The following is a 19,445-nucleotide window of genomic DNA, read 5'->3' on the forward strand; positions in this document are numbered from 1 at the left end:
TGGTCAACCAAGACTCCTAGATCCTTTTCACATGTACTGCTCTCAAGCCAGGTGTCCCCCATCTTGTATTTGTGCCTCTCATTTTTTTTGTCCAAGTGCAATACTTTACATTTCTCCCTGTTAAAGTTCATCTTGTTTGTTTTTGCCCAGTTCTCTAATCTGTCAAGGTCGTTTTGAAGTGTGATCCTGTCCTCTGGGTTGTTAGCCACCCCTCCCAGTTTGGTGTCATCTGCAAATTTGATCAGGATGCCCTTGAGTCCATCATCCAAGTTGTTGATAAAGATGTTGAATAAGACCGGGCCCAAGACAGAACCCTGTGGCACCCCACTAGTCACTCTTCTCCAGGATGAAGAGGAACCATTGATGAGCACCCTTTGGGTTCGGTTAGTTAGCCAGTTACAAATCCACTGAGTGGTAGCATAGTCAAGACCGCATTTTACCAGCTTCTTTACAAGAATATCATGGGGCACCTTGTCAAATGCCTTACTGAAATCAAGGTAGGCTATATCCACTGCGTTCCCTTCATCTACCAGGCTTGTAATTCTGCCAAAAAACGAGATCAGGTTAGTCTGACATGACTTATTTTTCAGAAATCCATGCTGACTATTGGTGATCACAGCATTCCTTTCTAGGTGCTCACAGACGGTTTGCTTAATGATCTGCTCCAGAATCTTCCCTGGTATTGATGTCAGACTGACTGGGCGGTAATTATTTGGGTCCTCTCTTTTCCCCTTTTTGAAAATAGGGACAACATTTGCCCTCCTCCAGTCTGCCGGGACTTCGCCTGTTCTCCAGGAATTCTCAAAGATGACTGCCAGTGGTTCTGAGATCATATCTGCCAGTTCTTTTAATACTCTTGGATGCAGTTCATCTGGCCCTGGAGACTTGAATACATCTAAACTAGCCAAGTATTCTTGTACTATCTCCTTAGTTATTCTGGGCTGTGTTTCCTTTGCTGAATCATTTGCTCCAAATTCTTCAGGTCGGGCATTGTTTTCTTTATCGGAGAAGACTGAGGCAAAGAAGGCATTGAGGAGTTCAGCCCTTTCTGTGTGCCCTGTTTGCATTTCACCATCTTCTCCTCTGAGTGACCCCACTGTTTCTTTGTTCTTCCTTTTGCTACGAACATACCCATAAAAGCCTTTTTTGTTGCTTTTAACCTCTCTAGCAAGCCTGAGTTCATTCTGTGCTTTAGCTTTTCTGACTTTGTGTCTACACGTGCTGGCTATTTGTTTGAATTCCTCTTTGGTGGTTTCCCCCCTTTTCCATTTTTTGTACACATCCTTTTTTAATCTTAACTCAGTTAAAAGTTCTTTAGATAGCCACCCTGGCTTCTTTAGGCACCTTCCATGTTTCCGCCTCATTGGTATTGCCTGACGTTGTGCTTTTACTATCTCCCTCTTAACAAACTCCCAGCCATCATGAACTCCCTTTCCTTTTAGTATTACTGTCCATGGGATCTCACCCAGCACTTCCCTAAGTTTTATGAAGTCGGCTTTCTTAAAGTCAAGAAATTGAGTCCTAGTATGCTTGGCTGCTCCTTTCCGCTGTATAGTAAACTTCAGAAGAGCATGATCACTAGAGCCAGTGTGGTGTAGTGGTTAAGAGCGGTAGTCACGTAATCTGGGGAACCGGGTTCGTGTCTCCGCTCCTCCACATGCAACTGCTGGGTGACCTTGGGCCAGTCACACTTCTGTGAAGTCTCTCAGCCCCACTCACCTCACAGAGTGTTTGTTGTGGGGGAGGAAGGGAAAGGAGAATGTTAGCCGCTTTGAGACTCCTGAAGGGGAGTGAAAGGCGGGATATCAAATCCAAACTCTTCTTCTTCTTCTAATGATCCTTCCACTTCTACCCCACTAACCAGGTCATCAACATTGGTTAGGACCAGATCTAAAATGGCTGTTCCTCTTGTTGCTTCTCCCACTTTCTGGACAATGAAGTTGTCTGCAAGGCCAGTGAGGAATCTGTTTGACCTTATGCTCTTGGCTGAGTTTGACATCCAACAAATATCCGGGTAATTGAAGTCCCCCATTACTACTATCTCCCTTCCTTTTGCATGCTTGGCCATCTGTTCCAGGAAGGCATCATCTATGTCCTCCGTTTGGCTTGGGGATCTATAGTAAACTCCCACAATGAGGTCTGTTATTCTTCTCTCCCTTAATTTTGACCCAAATGCTCTCACTTTGGCTTTGAGGTTCTAAATCTTGGATCTCTTCACAGGTATACACATCCCTGACATATAACGCCACTCCTCCTCCTTTCTTGTCTGGTCTGTTTCTGGCATAATTTTGTATTTTGAAACACAATGAGAAGTTTTCTGTTGCTTTTGACCATGACCCAGTGAAATATTTCCCTGGCAATTAAGGATTCAGTACCCGGGAATACATGTACAGTATAGGATCTCACTGTAAGTGATGTTAGTGTCATTACTGGAATAGTCCCAAATAAATGGTTGTATGTTCTGTCATAGCACTTCCACTTTCTGTTCATTTGTGTATGCAAAAGAAAATGGGTCTGAGGAATAAACCTTGGCTGCACAGTCTGGGTTAGCAAGGAGAGAGCTTGTTCACACCATATGCTAAGCCCAGCTTCAGTGCTTTGTGGAAGTAGAAAAGACAGACGTGGAGCAAACTGGCTATGAGCTCCTCCCTTGGAACCTGCAGATTTGCATGGTCCCAGGAAGCCATAGTTTGGCTGACTGTGGTATGCAAATCAGGCTTTTAGCTCATGGGTTTATGTAAACATTTTGAGATCTTTTTTGAGGAAAGTATAATTTTCTTCTAAAAGGTTTTCTGGCTAGTAACTGGTTTTGTCTGCTTTTGTTTTGAATAAAAAAAGCTGCAGTATTTACCTTACTAGAATTACAAGCAATTTATGTTCCAAAACATAAACTTTAAAAATGATTAGCATTGTGACTGAGACTTGAGGAAAGTAGATGACTAGCATTAACATTTGAGAGAGGCTTTAAAACTGAAAACAGCAAATTAAATGACCCTAAACAGAAAGGCAGTGGAGCAGTAAATCAAATCCAGAAGGCCAATGCTACTTTAAAAAATAAATTGAATTAAATCTGAGAGCAAAGGAGGGCAAGATTATATCCAAGACTAGGGAGCAGATGCAGGAAACAACTTCTGGTGAAACAAAAGTATGTTAAGTTTTAATTTTATCAGCATCTGATTCACCATATTTATTTCCTAAGAATATGGTGTTGATAAATGTTTATAATACAGATATTGACAGACTGCATAGATAGTAAAACATTAAAATTCTACATTTAGAAACTGTTGTGTTGGCTATAGAATATATCTTGCTTTTCACCATCTTCTGCAACTCTACTTCATATTTAAAAGTGCATTACTAGAACAGAAGTCTGGTAGCACAGACAACATAGGCTCAGTTAATTATACTGCACTCAGTGCATGCCTAGAAGCTTCCTTCCTTTCTCCCATGTCGGTAACTTTACGACTACATTTCTCCTTGGGGTGGGGGCCTAGGCATTCTGGGTTGTAACATCTGCTCAGACTAAACTCACTGAAATTTACGTTCTTGAATGAGGCATGTCTCTTAATTTGAGTGGGTCTACTCTGAGTTTGACTAACATTGACTACAGCCCTCTGTGTATGTCCAGAGGCTTCCTTCCTTTGCATCTGCCCTGGCTGTCACTCGTGCACATGGTAGGCAGGCTCTCAGCATGATTATTCCAAAGCTGGCAGTTAAAGCAGAGGTGTTAAATTCATGGCTAGGCTTAAGCCAAGATGTCCCAAGTAGGGTGGGCACAGTCATTCACATGGGTTCCATCCCGAGCCAGGCTGGGCAAGCATGCAGACACTTCTGTGAGTAGCTCAGCAACGTAGCATGGGTTGCCAGCACCCAGGGCAAGGCATCCCCTAACCTGTGGACCATGGCACTCTGACTCCCTTCCCCCATCCAGAATTGAACCCCTTACCCCAAAAGTACATGCATTGTATTTTAAGAAAATATTGCTGTAATTAAAGTAAAATGTCCTTCTACAGAGCCCCATGTCACTTGCTGCCCTTCATCTGCCCTGTTCCAGTAACTGCTATTTGGGAAGGGTGGGGGTTGGCATAGCATTGCTCCACTGAACTCCTGAAGAATCACTTTGGGCATAGATGTATTTGTAGACAATGTGGTAAATAGATAAGTAGGCTAACTGTGCTTCCAGACAGTTGCTATTTTCAGGTAGGATTCAAGCACATACAGTGGTACCTCAAGTTAAGTACTTAATTCATTCCGGAGGTCCATACTTAACCTGAAAGTATTCTTAACCTGAAGCACCACTTTAGCTAATGGGGCCTCCTGCTGCCGCCGCGCCACCGGAGCACAATTTCTGTTCTCATCCTGAAGCAAAGTTCTTAACCTGAAGCACTATTTCTGGGTTAGCGGAGTCTGTAACCTGAAGCGTATGTAACCTGAGGTACCACTGTACTAGTAAATTTAGGTTGTGCCATTATAGTTGACTAGGATGTCTTGCACAACAAGCCCACTTCCCCCAAAGATCAGACTTTTTGCAACAAGGTACATGCAGGAAAATGCACTGGAAAGTGTGGGCTAACACTACCTTTGATTTGTCACCTCCCTGAAGACAAATCGGAATGAAGGTTCCTTAAACAGCCAATGTCTTTTAATCTCCCTGCAAACAAATTGAGATGGATGCTCAATAAACAGGCTGCCTGAAGGCACTAAATATTAAATATTAGTCTGTGTAAATTACAGGTCTTACTCACAGGTAGGCGGGGCTAGGAGTGCAGCAAGTGAGGACTAATCACTGAGGGCACCACTCTCCCCACAGACACATTGTGGGCCAAGTGGGAAAGACCCAGCCAAATTGCCTCATCTGTGCTACCGTTGTCCCCTCCCATCTGTCAGTGTTGTCCCTACCTCTCCGTGGCTGTGCTGCCTCCGATGCAGTCAGGCTCCTCCATGGGCTCCACTCACAGCCCTCAGGCGGTGCAGAGGCATGAAAACAGAAGAGAAGGCTGCATGCTGTGCCTGCCTGCCTTCCATCCTTCTTATTTATACCCTGCTTTTTCTCAGCCTGCGCCTTTTCCTACTGGAAGGCTGTGGGGCAACTGGAGCCGAGCAGGGTGCAAGGAGGTTCCAGGAGGGTCAACAACGTCTCTTCCTCCTTCTTGGGGCTTGGGGGCTCTTTGCAACGGGAAAAGCCCTGGGCACAGAGCTGACAGGGAGATGCAAGAATGCAACAGGCATGTATCCAAAGGGCACATGTTCCTGTTGCATCCTCACACTGCCCTGCCAGCCCTGCGCCGCTTTGCGAGTCTGGGATGTGGGATCGCAGTGTGGTTGAATATTTTAGTGGGTAAACTAGCTAGACCCCATAAACTTGATATTTATCCCCCTGCAACTCTCCTGAAAGCTAGACATTATAATTCTTATTAGAGCTGGATCATTTGCCTTTCATGGCAACTCTGAACATATTTTAAAAAGTTAGTCACTAGCTCAGAGTACAAACTTTACAGAGTTCATCTTTAAAAGAGGTTACAAGATGATCTTGTTACAGGATGATCAGAACATGCTTTGTTTTATTTATTGGCTTGGTATGTAATAAATCATGAATTCATGATTGCTGCTGCTTTCATCATAGGGCTGAACTAGGTGAGAAGACTGAAGCCACATTGATAGTTCTTGTATCTGCCTCGTTCATATATCAAGTATAGGGTTGGGTAGGGTCTGATTTCTACATCAAAAGGTGCATATGAGCAAGGAAAGCTAAATATACCCGTGCCTTCTTGTGATTGGGCACTTTTCTTCACCTGGGTTCCAGTCCTGGAAGTGAATGAGATAAGATTTAAGTGAGGGGCAGAAGGTGGCAGCCCTCTTTAGGGAAGGTTTTAATGTTTAACAGACTACTGTATTTCAATACTTTGTTGGAAGACGCCCAGAGTGGCTGGGGAAACCCAGCCAGATGGGCAGGGTATAAATTATTATTATTATTATTATTATTATTATTATTATTATTATTATTATTATTAATTCTCTTGTAACTTGTTAAAATTGTAAACAGAGTCTTTGGGTCAGGGCTGGAAATTCCAGTGTCCACCTACATCAATCCTTGTACTGCCATGGCTGTCCAAATGCCAACTTGGCACAATCCATTCCTACCCTCCTAAGAGCCATATTCTGAAATTGATTGGCAGCAGTTGTGGGTTTGTTCAATTTTCCTCTAAATCGCTTCAAGAACTTTCCAGCTGTATACATGTATGAAATAAGACTGTTCATGTGAATGTAGTGCTCTACCTGTGCCACCCTCTCATCCATATAGGGATGCCAAGGGCCATGAGAACTGTCCCAGCAAAAAAGCAGTGCTTTGGAAAACTCATATCTGGAACTGTTCTGCTGTGGGCTGTGTTGGTGAACTGGGCCATCAGCTTTGGGATTCTCCAATTAAAAACAGGCTGAGAATAGATCAACTTCTGTCAGAAAATTCCAATCGAGTGCAACATGTTATATGACAAATCACAGGAATACTTCTATTTTCATTAGCATGACACTTTTTGGCAGTTCACTGGAAGTATTACTCTTCCTGTGCCTCAGGCATAGCTGCTAAATTTTCCTAGTACTGAAAAACAATTGTGGGGGTTCTGGAAATTAGCAGTCCTCATTTGGTCCAAATCCAAAGGAGAATATATTCTGTAAAGTATAACTTGACTCTAACAGCTATGGGAACACACACTGAAAATACCTTTTTCCGCTACTTTGGTCTTGCTTACTAAAAGATCAACGTTAACTATATCTTTTAAATTGTTTTTCTAAGAGCTCTTAGAGACAGACAAGTTAAAAACATTACACAAAAGCTAGGTATAATATATACTCTCTGTGTTACAGGTTTCTAGATACAACATACCAAACAGATTATGTTCCACCATATGACTATGAACCATATGTAAGTATAAGAGCAGAATGGTTGTTTTCTACCATGCTTTACATCAAGGCCTTCATGTGTAGAACAGTAGCCATTCAGAGGTTGTTTCAAACAGGCTCTACCAGGTAAATGAAATATGTAGATTCACCCCAAGATAGTCAATTTTACATATATTACATAGCAATGAAATTGGATAGCAGCCCAGTTTGCACATAACATTAAGCCATACCATGGGTATGTGTGAATGAGAAAGCATGTGGGAACTCACAGCAACAGTTTGAGGCCCTTGCTCCTCCCTGATCATGCTGCTGCCACACTACCTAGTGCTGAGTAATTGTTGGCCTTAACCTAATGTCCAGACTCAGGCCGGTGGCAGAGGTGGGGGGACAGGGGAGGCACCCATTGCCCAAAGTGGTTTCTTCACCCCACCTTATGGGCCAACCCCACTGTACACACCCTGTGCTGTCCCCAAATCTGTTCTAGAGGGTTAGGGACAAAGTTGGGTGGAGGAAGAAGATTCTGTCATGCAAGGAAAAATCCTTGCGTTGATAAAATGTTAACCTTGGCGCTACCTTGAACACAACCCATAATCTTTAACTGGATTGCAAACCTCTTGTATTATTTGTTGGCCTCTAGTAGCAGTGAGAAATGTTAACTTTACCACTTAAATTGCATTGATTAATTGTGTGTGTGTGTGTGTGTGTGGAATACAGAGTTAAGCCAGTAAATGAGAAAGGAAAGTGTGTGGATGAATCATGGCTTGCTCTGGATCCCTTCCTTTACGCGCCAGGGATTTTAGCAGAATGGGAATCATGGCCAGATATTTTTGTAACCATGGCAACTCATAAAGGAAAGTGTTTGTCAGTACACATTTCAACTGTGATCATGATGAACACTCTCTGTCTCTCTCCCTCTCCCCGTCCTTCTGTCTCTCTCATGTGCACTTGTCACGGTGTCCCGTCAGACACCACCGGAAGTGGTTGAGTCATTCTGGCCACATGACCCAGAAAGCTGTCTGTGGACAAACACCAGCTTCCTCAGCCTGAAAAGCAAGATGAGTGCCACAACCCCATAGTTGCCTTTTACTGGACTTAACCGTCCAGGGGTCCTTTTGTTGTTGTTTAGTCGTTAGTTGTGTCTGACTCTTTGTGACCCCATGGACCAGAGCACGCCAGGCATTCCTGTCTTCAGGGGTCCTTTACCTTTTACCTTTTTTTACCATATGCACATCCTTTGGACATTTTGATCTCATTAAGCATACCAGTGCAAGGTTCTGCTTCAAGTTAATGTGTAAAATGCATTTGCCACCATGAGCATCCTTGGCTCCTCAAGCTCCTTCTAAGCATGCCGAGGCACCCTCTATGTCTCCTCAATCTCTGCTACTATCACATAGTTTCTTGACTATTTAATTTAAAATATTCCTTACTTATGCGTCATACAAAGATTCCAGGAGAGTGTACTTAAGCACAAATAAAAACTAATTAACATAATTTTTAAAATGCAGCAAAATATAACAAGACAAAATCAAATAGAAACCCCAACAAAACCATCTATAATTTTAAAAGGCTAAAATACCTGGGCAAGTAGGAATGGTCCCACTAGTCAACAAAACCAGGTGTGTCTCCTTGGCAAACACATTAAAATGTTGACACATCAGTACAAAAAGACATCTGCTTTATATAACATAATCCACTAAAGAGGGTACCTGGAGCAATACTGGAACAAATCTTAAGACGTAGGCATCCTCATATGGCAAGATGCCATTATTCAGGTATTTGGACTCCAAGCCGTTTAGGACTTTAAAGTAAGGACCAGCACCTTAAATTAGGGTTAGAAGCAAATAAGCAGTAGATATTTCAAAATAAGTGAAATATGAACAACCTCAGCTATACCCGCCAACACTCTTGCAGCCAGATTTTTCATGAATGGAAGCTTCTAGGGATGTCTTTAAGGGCATCCCCCTGTATAATACATTAGTGATCAAACAGAGAGGTTCCCAGAGCACAGATCACCAAAGCAGGACTCCTTATTCAGGAACAGTTGCAGTTGCAAACCAGCCAAAGTTGGTAAAATACACCCTGGGCCACTGAGGATCCAATGCTGGGATCATGGAATATCTTCAAACTCAAGTCTCCAGGGCCAGATGAACTGCATCCAAGAGTATTAAAAGAACTGGCAGATGTGATCTCAGAACCACTGGCAGTCATCTTTGAGAATTCCTGGAGAACAGGCGAAGTCCCGGCAGACTGGAGGAGGGCAAATGTTGTCCCTATTTTCAAAAAGGGGGAAAGAGAGGACCCAAATAATTACCGCCCAGTCAGTCTGACATCAATACCAGGGAAGATTCTGGAGCAGATCATTAAGCAAACCGTCTGTGAGCACCTAGAAAGGAATGCTGTGATCACCAATAGTCAGCATGGATTTCTGAAAAATAAGTCATGTCAGACTAACCTGATCTCGTTTTTTGACAGAATTACAAACCTGGTAGATGAAGGGAACGCAGTGGATGTAGCCTACCTTGATTTCAGCAAGGCATTTGACAAGGTGCCCCATGATATTCTTGTAAAGAAGCTGGTAAAATGCGGTCTTGACTATGCTACCACTCAGTGGATTTGTAACTGGCTGACTGACCGAACCCAAAAGGTTCTCATCAATGGTTCCTCTTCATCCTGGAGAAGAGTGACTAGTGGGGTGCCACAGGGTTCTGTCTTGGGCCCGGTCTTATTCAACATCTTTATCAACAACTTGGATGATGGACTCAAGGGCATCCTGATCAAATTTGCAGATGACACCAAACTGGGAGGCGTGGCTAACACCCCAGAGGACAGGATCACACTTCAAAACGACCTTGACAGACTAGTGAACTGGGCAAAAACAAACAAGATGAATTTTAACAGGGAGAAATGTAAAGTATTGCACTTGGGCAAAAAAAATGAGAGGCACAAATACAAGATGAGTGACACCTGGCTTGAGAGCAGTACATGTGAAAAGGATCTAGGAGTCTTGGTTGACCACAAACTTGACATGATCCAACAGTGTGACGCGGCAGCTAAAAAAGCCAATGCAATTCTGGGCTGCATCAATAGGAGTATAGCATGTAGATCAAGGGAAGTAATAGTGCCACTGTATTCTGCTCTGGTCAGACCTCACCTAGAGTACTGTGTCCAGTTCTGGGCACCACAATTCAAGAAGGACACTGACAAACTGGAACGTGTCCAGAGGAGGGCAACCAAAATGGTCAAAGGCCTGGAAACGATGCCTTATGAGGAACGGCTAAGGGAGCTGGGCATGTTTAGCCTGGAGAAGAGGAGGTTAAGGGACTTCCGGAGGCGGCGCGCTCAGCAATGGCGGTCCTCTTCAGCTGCTGAAGAGGGGCTCCGCGGAAAAGGGTCGTGCGCTGCGGCACAGCGACGACCCATCCAGATAAACCACGGGTAGAGTGAGCTCGTGGCCGTGGGGTTCGGCGGGCACCAGAAGCGACCTCGGAAACGCAGAAGAGACCCCGTAAGGGGTATCGGAACGTGGAGGGGGTAGCGGTGCTGTGAATCCATCGCTCTTTCCGCGGAAGCGAAGCCGCGCGGCTGCTGCTGATTAGCGCTGACCTTTCTTCCTTCAACAACTGAATTGAAACAACTTACTCGTGAGTAAGAAACCTAAAGTTTTATTCGGAATTAATTTGGTGAAATTCGGCTGAAAGCGGGAGACGCCAAAAAGGAAGTCAGTCTTCCGGCTCTGTTTAAAGTGCCAAGCAAAGACTTTTCTAAAGCGGAAGCATTGAAAGGAGCTTAAAAGAAGTTGGAATTTACTTTGCAAACTTGATCTAGACTGTTTAAATCTTAAAAAAAAGTTATGACAGTTTCGTAAGTGGATTAAAACTGTGGTCTCTCTTCTTCCCTATCTGTGGATTACAAAGTTTCGAAACCCGGCTCCCGATCTGCTTGGATATAAGTTGTATCGGACTGCGGTAACTGTATATAAATCACAAAACTAGATCGGGCTATTTTGTATCTGGAAAAGAAAAGGAACTGTTGTATGCACCTTTGTTAAGAACTATTACTCTCTGCAGTTAAAATTGAATGGAAGATCCCCCTGTTTTGGATGTTATTTAATTTTTATTTTTTCTTCCTCCTTCTTTGTGGGGATTTAATGGCGGAAACTTTTTACCCATCTCTTCTAAATTTGTTTTTGGGAGCTCCCCCTACTGGATTATAGAACCAACAGTCTCTGAGAACTGCCGGTTTTTTTTCTGGATGTTTACTCTCTCTGGATTGTTTCCCATGGGATTTACAATTTGACCTTGATCCTGGGACAGCTGTGGAATGAGTGGCGCACCAAAAACAAGAGCTGCAAAGAAAGCAAAACAATCTGAACTTGTGCAAACAACTTTGCCTGGACAGTTACGCAGATCGTCTGTTCCAATTGTGACAGGTCTGCAAGAAGGACAAATTATACAACCACCCTTAGGGGAGATGGCTGCTGGAGGGATAGACCCTATTTCTAAAGAAATATTGGATCAACTGGCAGCATTAAATAAGAAAGCTGACGAACAGGCAGCTAGATTTGATGAACAATCTGCTAAATTTGATCAGGTGACAGCTTCCATTAATAAATTGACAGACCAGGTCACTAAAAATACACAGGCAATAAGTAGTATTGAAAAGGCCACAACAGAAAACCGAAAATTTGTTGAAGAAGTAAATACAAAAACAGACGAAAACAAAAAGAGGATAGAGGAATTAAGAGGGGAGGTGAGGCCATTGAGCAGACAGGTAACTGAACAGCAAGCGTACCTGTCCCTGGCAGAATTGAAAAACAGGGAAAATAATCTCAGATTGAGAAATATTCCAGAATCCGAAAAGGAGGACTTGATTGGCTTTCTGACAACAGAAATCTCCAAATTTTGGGGATTGACAGAAGATAAGGACTTTAAAATAGTCACCGCTTTTAGACTAGGAAGAGTGGTCAAGAAGGATAAACCAAGAGACTGCTTGATCATTTTGAGATCAAAGCAAGAAAAGGACAACATACTCGGCCTACATTTTAAAAATTCTTTGGTGATACAGGGAAAGACGGCAGAAATCTTCAGAGATATACCAAAACAGCTTTTGGATTTAAGAACCACATATAAAGACCTAGCAAGCCTATTGAGAAACAATAAAATCCCTTATAGGTGGGAATTCCCTCAAGGACTATCTTTTACCTTGAAAGAGAGGAAGGTAAGAATTAGAACAGCGGAGGAGCAAGAAAAGTTTTTGAACGACCACGGGGAGGACCTTCGGAAAGGAGTAGCAGGAGCCTGGCCACCTCCCCCGTTTGGTGTTAACCCGGTTCCACCTCCAGGTGAAGAAGACAAAGGAGATACCTCTACTGACAAATAAATTGATCCAGGATGTCTCTGCAGCTACTTAGTTGGAATATAAATGGCGCAAATTCTCCCGAAAAAAGGAAGAAGATTTTTCATATTTTAAGAAAAGAGCAATTGGACGTTATTTGTCTTCAAGAAACGCATGTGACCAGGCTCCACAGGAGAGTGTTAATTAATAAGAAACTAGGCCAAGAGTTTATTTCATCAGACAAGGTTAAAAAAAGAGGAGTAGTGATTTATGCAAAGGAGAACCTGGCACCAAAATTGGTATTTAAAGATGAACAAGGAAGAATTTTGGCGATAGAAATACAATCACAAGGAGAAAAATTTCTGATAGTTGGAATATATGCACCAAATGATGGGAAATCGGAATTCTACAAGAGACTGCATGAGACAATGCTGGATCATATTGACTATACCAACATCATTTTGATGGGAGACATGAATGGGGTAGTCTCTACCTACATGGATAAGTCACAAAACCAAAACCTGAACAAGGATGGCAGACTTCCAAAGACCTTCTTTGAACTTACAGACAATATGGACCTGATTGACATTTGGAGGACAAAGAACCCTCTAGGCATGGAGGGAACTTTCTTCTCTGAGGCCCATCTATCATGGACAAGAATTGACCAAATCTGGATATCAAGAGGACTGGCACCTAAGACAAAAAAAATAGAGACCTGCCCTAAAACTTGCTCCGATCACAACGCCTTGAAAATGGATTTGAGACTCACACCAGCTGGATCCTTCAGATGGAGAATGAATGACTATTTGTTTAGAGATCAGGAGATTGTGAAGAAGGCCCAAAAAACGCTGAAAGACTATTTTGAAATAAACTTGAATACTTCGGTGGAAAAGAAGACAATCTGGGACGCGAGTAAAGCCGTTATGAGAGGGTTTCTGATACAACAGAACACCATCAAAAAGAAGCTCTGGAATGGTAAAAAGGACAAGATTTTGGAAAAAATAAGAGAGGGAGAAAGAAAATTGAGATTAAATCCAAAATCAAAAGAGGTCTTAAGAGAAATAAAATTTCATCAAGTACAATATACAAAATTGATAAACCAAGAAATCGAATGGAAAATTAAACAGATGAAACAAAGATCATTTGAGTCGGCGAATAAATGTGGGAAGCTGCTGGCATGGCAGCTGAAGAAGAGACAAAAATTGAACTTTGTTACCAATCTGGAGGTTGAAGGAGAATGTATTCAGAAACCAGAAGAAATTAGAAAGTGTTTCCAGAGATACTTTAAAAAGTTGTACACCCAAGGACCACAAGCAGAGATTGAAATAAATAATTTCTTAAAAAGTCATGGCCTGCAAAAACTAACACAAGACAAACAAACAACCCTGAATTGTAGAATAACACAACAGGAAATTGAAAGAGCCATTCAGAATCTGCAAATAGGCAAATCCCCGGGCCCAGATGGGCTTACCTCCAAATACTACAAGACTTTGATGGAATATTTGATACAACCATTAATGGAGGTATGCAACCAGATCATGGAAGGGAAGGGGGCACCAGAATCGTGGAAAGAAGCATTCATCACTCTGATACCAAAACTGGAATCTGAAAAGACTCAACTCAGAAATTATCGCCCTATCTCGCTCCTAAACGTGGATTACAAAATTTTTGCTGATATTTTAGCAAACAGACTGAAAAAAGTTTTGAATGAAGTAATTCATAAGGACCAAGCAGGTTTTCTCCCTGGTAGGCATTTGTCTGATAATACTAGGAATATCATTGATGTTTTGGAGTTACTTCAGACAAATATGAATACAAAAGCAGTCTTGATTTTTATAGATGCGGAGAAGGCCTTCGACAATATATCTTGGAAATTTATGAAGAAAAATTTGGAAGGGATGGGAGTGGGAAGGGCGTTTCAAAATAGTATTGAAGCAATTTATTCAGAACAAAAGGCTAAATTGATAGTAAACAGTGTGGTGACGGAGGAGTTTAAAATTGAAAAAGGGACACGACAGGGGTGCCCCCTATCACCCTTGTTATTTATTTCTGTCCTGGAGGTTTTACTGAACTGGATTAGGAGGGATCAGCTGGTGGAGGGAACACAGGTCGGAGAAAAGCAATACAAACTTAAGGCCTTTGCAGACGATTTGGTTTTGACACTACAGGAGCCAGAAACCAGTACAAAAAGAGCTCTTGAACTAATTTCTGAGTTTGGTCGGGTGGCGGGATTCAAGTTGAACAAACAAAAAACTAAGGTTCTGGCAAAAAACTTGTCATCTGCAGAAATAGATGGGTTTCAGAAGGAAACAGAATTAAATGTGGTTACAAAAGTGAAATACCTAGGGGTTAATTTGACTGGGAGAAATTTGAATTTATTTAAGGACAATTATGAAAAATGCTGGTCAGAAATTAAAAAGGACTTGGAAACTTGGTCAAGATTGAAACTTACCTTGTCGGGAAGAATTGCTGCGGTAAAGATGAATGTATTGCCAAGAATGTTGTTTCTGTTTCAAACCCTTCAGATCGTGGACAGAGTGGAATGTTTTGGAAAGTGGCAGAGAGATATTACGAAATTTATCTGGCAGGGCAAAAAGCCCCGAATAAAATTTAAGATATTAACAGATGCAAAGGAGAGAGGGGGGTTTGCCCTGCCGGACTTAAGACTGTACTATGAAGCCGCATCTCTCTGCTGGTTGAAAGAATGGTTTCTGTTGGAAAACACTGATGTCCTAGATCTAGAAGGGCATAGTAATGTGTATGGGTGGCATGCATATTTGTGGTACGACAAGGCAAAGTCTCACAAATTGTTTAAAAGCCACATTGTCAGGAAAGCTCTATTTATTGTCTGGACTAAATACAAGGACTTACTTGAAAGCAAGACCCCGAGGTGGCTATCACCGACGGAGGCTAAGGCCATAAAACTACGTAATATGGGGAGTGGCTGGTTGAGATATTGTGATATAATTGAGAGAGACGGTGATACTTGGAGGTTGCAGAGCTTTGAAAAATTGAAAGGAAAGGTGCGAGACTGGTTTCATTATGCCCAAATTCTAGAGATTTTTAAAAAGGACAAAAAAATTGGTTTCCAGGTGGAGAAATCAAAATTAGAGACAGAACTACTTGAACCTAAGACGAAAGTGCTTTCAAGAATGTATAACTTGTTGCTTGAATGGAATACCCAAGATGAGATAGTTAAATCAGCAATGATAAAATGGGCACAAGACATTGGGTATAACATTATGTCTGAAGACTGGGAAAGGTTGTGGACCACCGGTATGAAATTTACGGCATGCAGTGCCTTAAAGGAAAACATTATGAAGATGGTATACAGGTGGTACATGACCCCAGTCAAACTTGCAAAGATTTATCATTTGTCTGATAATAAATGTTGGAAATGCAAGGAGGCTGAAGGAACTTTTTTTCACCTCTGGTGGACATGCCCGAGGGTGAAGGCTTTTTGGGAAATGATTTATAACGAGTTGAAAAAGGTGTTTAAATACACCTTTTGTAAGAAACCAGAGGCCTTCCTCCTGGGCATTGTGGGCCAGAGAGTGTTAAAAAAAGATAGAACTTTCTTCTTATATGCAACCACAGCAGCTAGGATTCTTATAGCTAAATACTGGAAAGCACAGGAACTACCCACGCTGGAAGAATGGCATTCGCAGCTGATTGACTATATGGAATTAGCCGAAATGACAGGCAGAATCCGAGACCTGGGAGAAGATGCAGTGGAAGAGGACTGGAAAAAATTTAAGGACTATTTACAAAAACATTATAAGTTATATGAATGTTGAGAGTTTGCTAAGTGCTTTGGAAAAACACGCTTCAGTATTGAAATTGGTAAATGATTGAAACTAAGTTTTAAGATTTTGAAACGTATAAATTATGGACTATATAACTAAATGAAAACACAAAAACAACTGAAATAAGGTATTAATTTGCTGTTTATTTTTCATTGTAAAGATGGCAGGGGATGGAGGACGTGGGGAAGTCTGGTTGATTATGAAAATGGATCTGAAAAAGTGAATTTCTTCTTTTTCTTTATAACTTTCTTTTTCTTTCTGTAAAACCGCTTTTGTTGTGTTACTGATGTTGTATTTTTACCCTGGAAAAAAGCAAATAAAAAAACTATTATAGAAAAAAAGAGAAGAGGAGGTTAAGGGGTGATATGATAGCCATGTTCAAATATATAAAAGGATGTCACATAGAGGAGGGAGAAAGGTTGTTTTCTGCTGCTCCAGAGAAGCGGACACGGAGCAATGGATCCAAACTACAAGAAAGAAGATTCCACCTAAACATTAGGAAGAACTTCCTGACAGTAAGAGCTGTTTGACAGTGGAATTTGCTGCCAAGGCGTGTGGTGGAGTCTCCTACTTTGGAGGTCTTTAAGCAGAGGCTTGACAACCATATGTCAGGAGTGCTCTGATGGTGTTTCCTGCTTGGCAGGGGGTTGGACTCGATGGCCCTTGTGGTCTCTTCCAACTCTATGATTCTATGATTCTATGATTCTAAGGTGCCCCATGATATTCTTGTAAAGAAGCTGGTAAAATGCGGTCTTGACTATGCTACCACTCAGTGGATTTGTAACTGGCTGACTGACCGAACCCAAAGGGTGCTCATCAATGGTTCCTCTTCATCCTGGAGAAGAGTGACTAGTGGGGTGCCACAGGGTTCTGTCTTGGGCCCGGTCTTATTCATCATCTTTATCAACAACTTGGATGATGGACTCAAGGGCATCCTGATCAAATTTGCAGATGACACCAAACTGGGAGGGGTGGCTAACACCCCAGAGGACAGGATCACACTTCAAAACGACCTTGACAGATTAGAGAACTGGGCAAAAACAAACAAGATGAACTTTAACAGGGAGAAATGTAAAGTATTGCACTTGGGCAAAAAAAATGAGAGGCACAAATACAAGATGGGTGACACCTGGCTTGAGCGCAGTACATGTGAAAAGGATCTAGGAGTCTTGGTTGACCACAAACTTGACATGATCCAACAGTGTGACGCGGCAGCTAAAAAAGCCAATGCAATTCTGGGCTGCATCAATAGGAGTATAGCATGTAGATCAAGGGAAGTAATAGTGCCACTGTATTCTGCTCTGGTCAGACCTCACCTGGAGTACTGTGTCCAGTTCTGGGCACCACAGTACAAGAAGGACACTGACAAACTGGAACGTGTCCAGAGGAGGGCAACCAAAATGGTCAAAGGCCTGGAAACGATGCCTTATGAGGAACGGCTAAGGGAGCTGTGCGTGTTTAGCCTGGAGAAGAGGAGGTTAAGGGGTGATATGATAGCCATGTTCAAATATATAAAAGGATGTCATATAGAGGAGGGAGAAAGGTTGTTTTCTGCTGCTCCAGAGAAGCGGACACAGAGCAATGGATCCAAACTACAAGAAAGAAGATTCCACCTAAACATTAGGAAGAACTTCCTGACAGTAAGAGCTGTTTGACAGTGGAATTTGCTGCCAAGGAGTGTGGTGGAGTCTCCTGCTTTGGAGGTCTTTAAGCAGAGGCTTGACAACCACATGTCAGGAGTGCTCTGATGGTGTTTCCTGCTTGGCAGGGGGTTGGACTCGATGGCCCTTGTGGTCTATTCCAACTCTATGATTCTATGATTCAAACTGTGTCTCCACCCTTTCAGGAAGAATGAAATCTCACCCAGATCAGGACAAACACCAATTTTCTGTACCTGAAAACTACCCACTCTCAGTGCCTCCATCTGTGTTGAGATTCATGCTGCTAGTTACTGAGTCCAGACACCAATTCGGCTCTTGCATGCCTCACCTGATCACCTGACTCAGATGAGAAAGAGTTGAGTCTCATTGGCCTACTGATGGCCCCTCGCTACAGATGTTGAATGACTTCACCTGTGGAGCTTTGCAGGAACTCAGTGAATTCCCTGCCGTCTTTGCTCTTAAGGCCTGGATGGTGGAAGAGGAAGCATAGGGCATCAAGGCAGGGCATGGGCTGTGGTCCTTGTGCTGCGCAGCTCAGACAAGGCATTCATGAGCTGAGGCACTACAGTCTGCTTTGGGACTTTTGTAGGTTCTTCCAGGTTCTCAGTTGTACTGGGGGGCCTCTACAATTTCCTTTCATCAGATTAGGTTCCCCATTGTCAGGCCACATCTTGACAAAACCTCACCAAGAAATAGTCTGTTCAAGACATTGGGCTGACAGAGAAACCCCTGATTTCCAGACTGTCCACTTTCTGTGGCGTCAAATATACAAGATCCAAAGTGTATCCTGCAGAACGTCATGCGGACAATGTATTAAGAAACCATAGTGGTCATGGTGGGCATTAAGTCCCACCGTGGTCCCTCCAAGATGGACACAATGTGAATATTGAAACCCTCCAGAACAAGCATTCTGGATTATTTCCCCTTCCCTTCTGGTCCTTCCCCTTTGTTCCTCTTCCTTCAGCTACTCTGTCTCCTGAGTCTCCTGACAATTAGATCCCTTGCTTCCTTAGTCCTAATGTATCCTGCAGAGAATAATAATTTTTCAAAGTAGTTTTTGCAGTTACATCAAAAATTACTGATTTGGTTATACTACTAGAAATACATTGACAGATAATTATGAAATTGTGAGGTTTAATAAGTTAACTGTCTATATTTGGACAACTTTTCTGCTGTACTGTATTGGAAGGAGAATAATAATCATTTCCTTAATAACAATTCTTTTTTTTTTTAATTCTTTTTATTTTATTTCTGACATATACACCAACAAAACCGCAAACAATCCAAAAAGGATAAAAAAGAAAAAAAAAGAATAAAGCAAAATACAAAGGCACAAAAAAGTCACATAACAAAGACATTAGATTCATACTGTATTGTTCCCTGACTTCCCTCCACCACCCAATGTTTTCTTCTGCAGAGTCTTTTTGCCACTTTTATCTCTACATCACCGGTTTTATATTACCCCTACTGTAATTTTAATTTTTCCTAAATTTGTTTCCATGTATGTAATGAATTTGTTCCAATCATTAATAAATTTGGTGTTTTTCTGATACCTGATCTTCTGTGTCATTTTTGCTAACTCTATATACTCAAATAACTTAATTTGCCTTTCTCTAATAGTTGGGATGTTGGGTGTTTTCCAATTCTGCGCTAACAGTATTCTAGCTGCTACCGTTGCATATTGAAACATGGTTTGATCTTCCTTCTTAATCTCATCTCCGACCATTCCTAAAAGAAAGGCTTC

At 42.1% G+C, this 19,445-nt stretch overlaps 1 protein-coding gene across 4 annotated transcripts in view; it reads left to right on the forward strand.

Moving 5' to 3' along the window:
- The window catches only part of CFAP95 (cilia and flagella associated protein 95), a 45,189-nt gene that overhangs the window by 7,650 nt on the left and 18,094 nt on the right, over nucleotides 1-19,445 (forward strand). For all 4 annotated transcript variants that reach the window (XM_081213889.1, XM_081213887.1, XM_081213890.1 and 1 more), the window contains one exon: nucleotides 6,865-6,922. In XM_081213889.1, coding sequence (XP_081070015.1) covers nucleotides 6,865-6,922 — 58 coding nt within the window. The remainder of the gene's footprint in view (nucleotides 1-6,864; nucleotides 6,923-19,445) is intronic.

This window comes from Podarcis bocagei, assembly GCF_964188305.1.
Source record: "Podarcis bocagei genome assembly, chromosome: 11".
Lineage (NCBI taxonomy): Eukaryota > Metazoa > Chordata > Lepidosauria > Squamata > Lacertidae > Podarcis > Podarcis bocagei.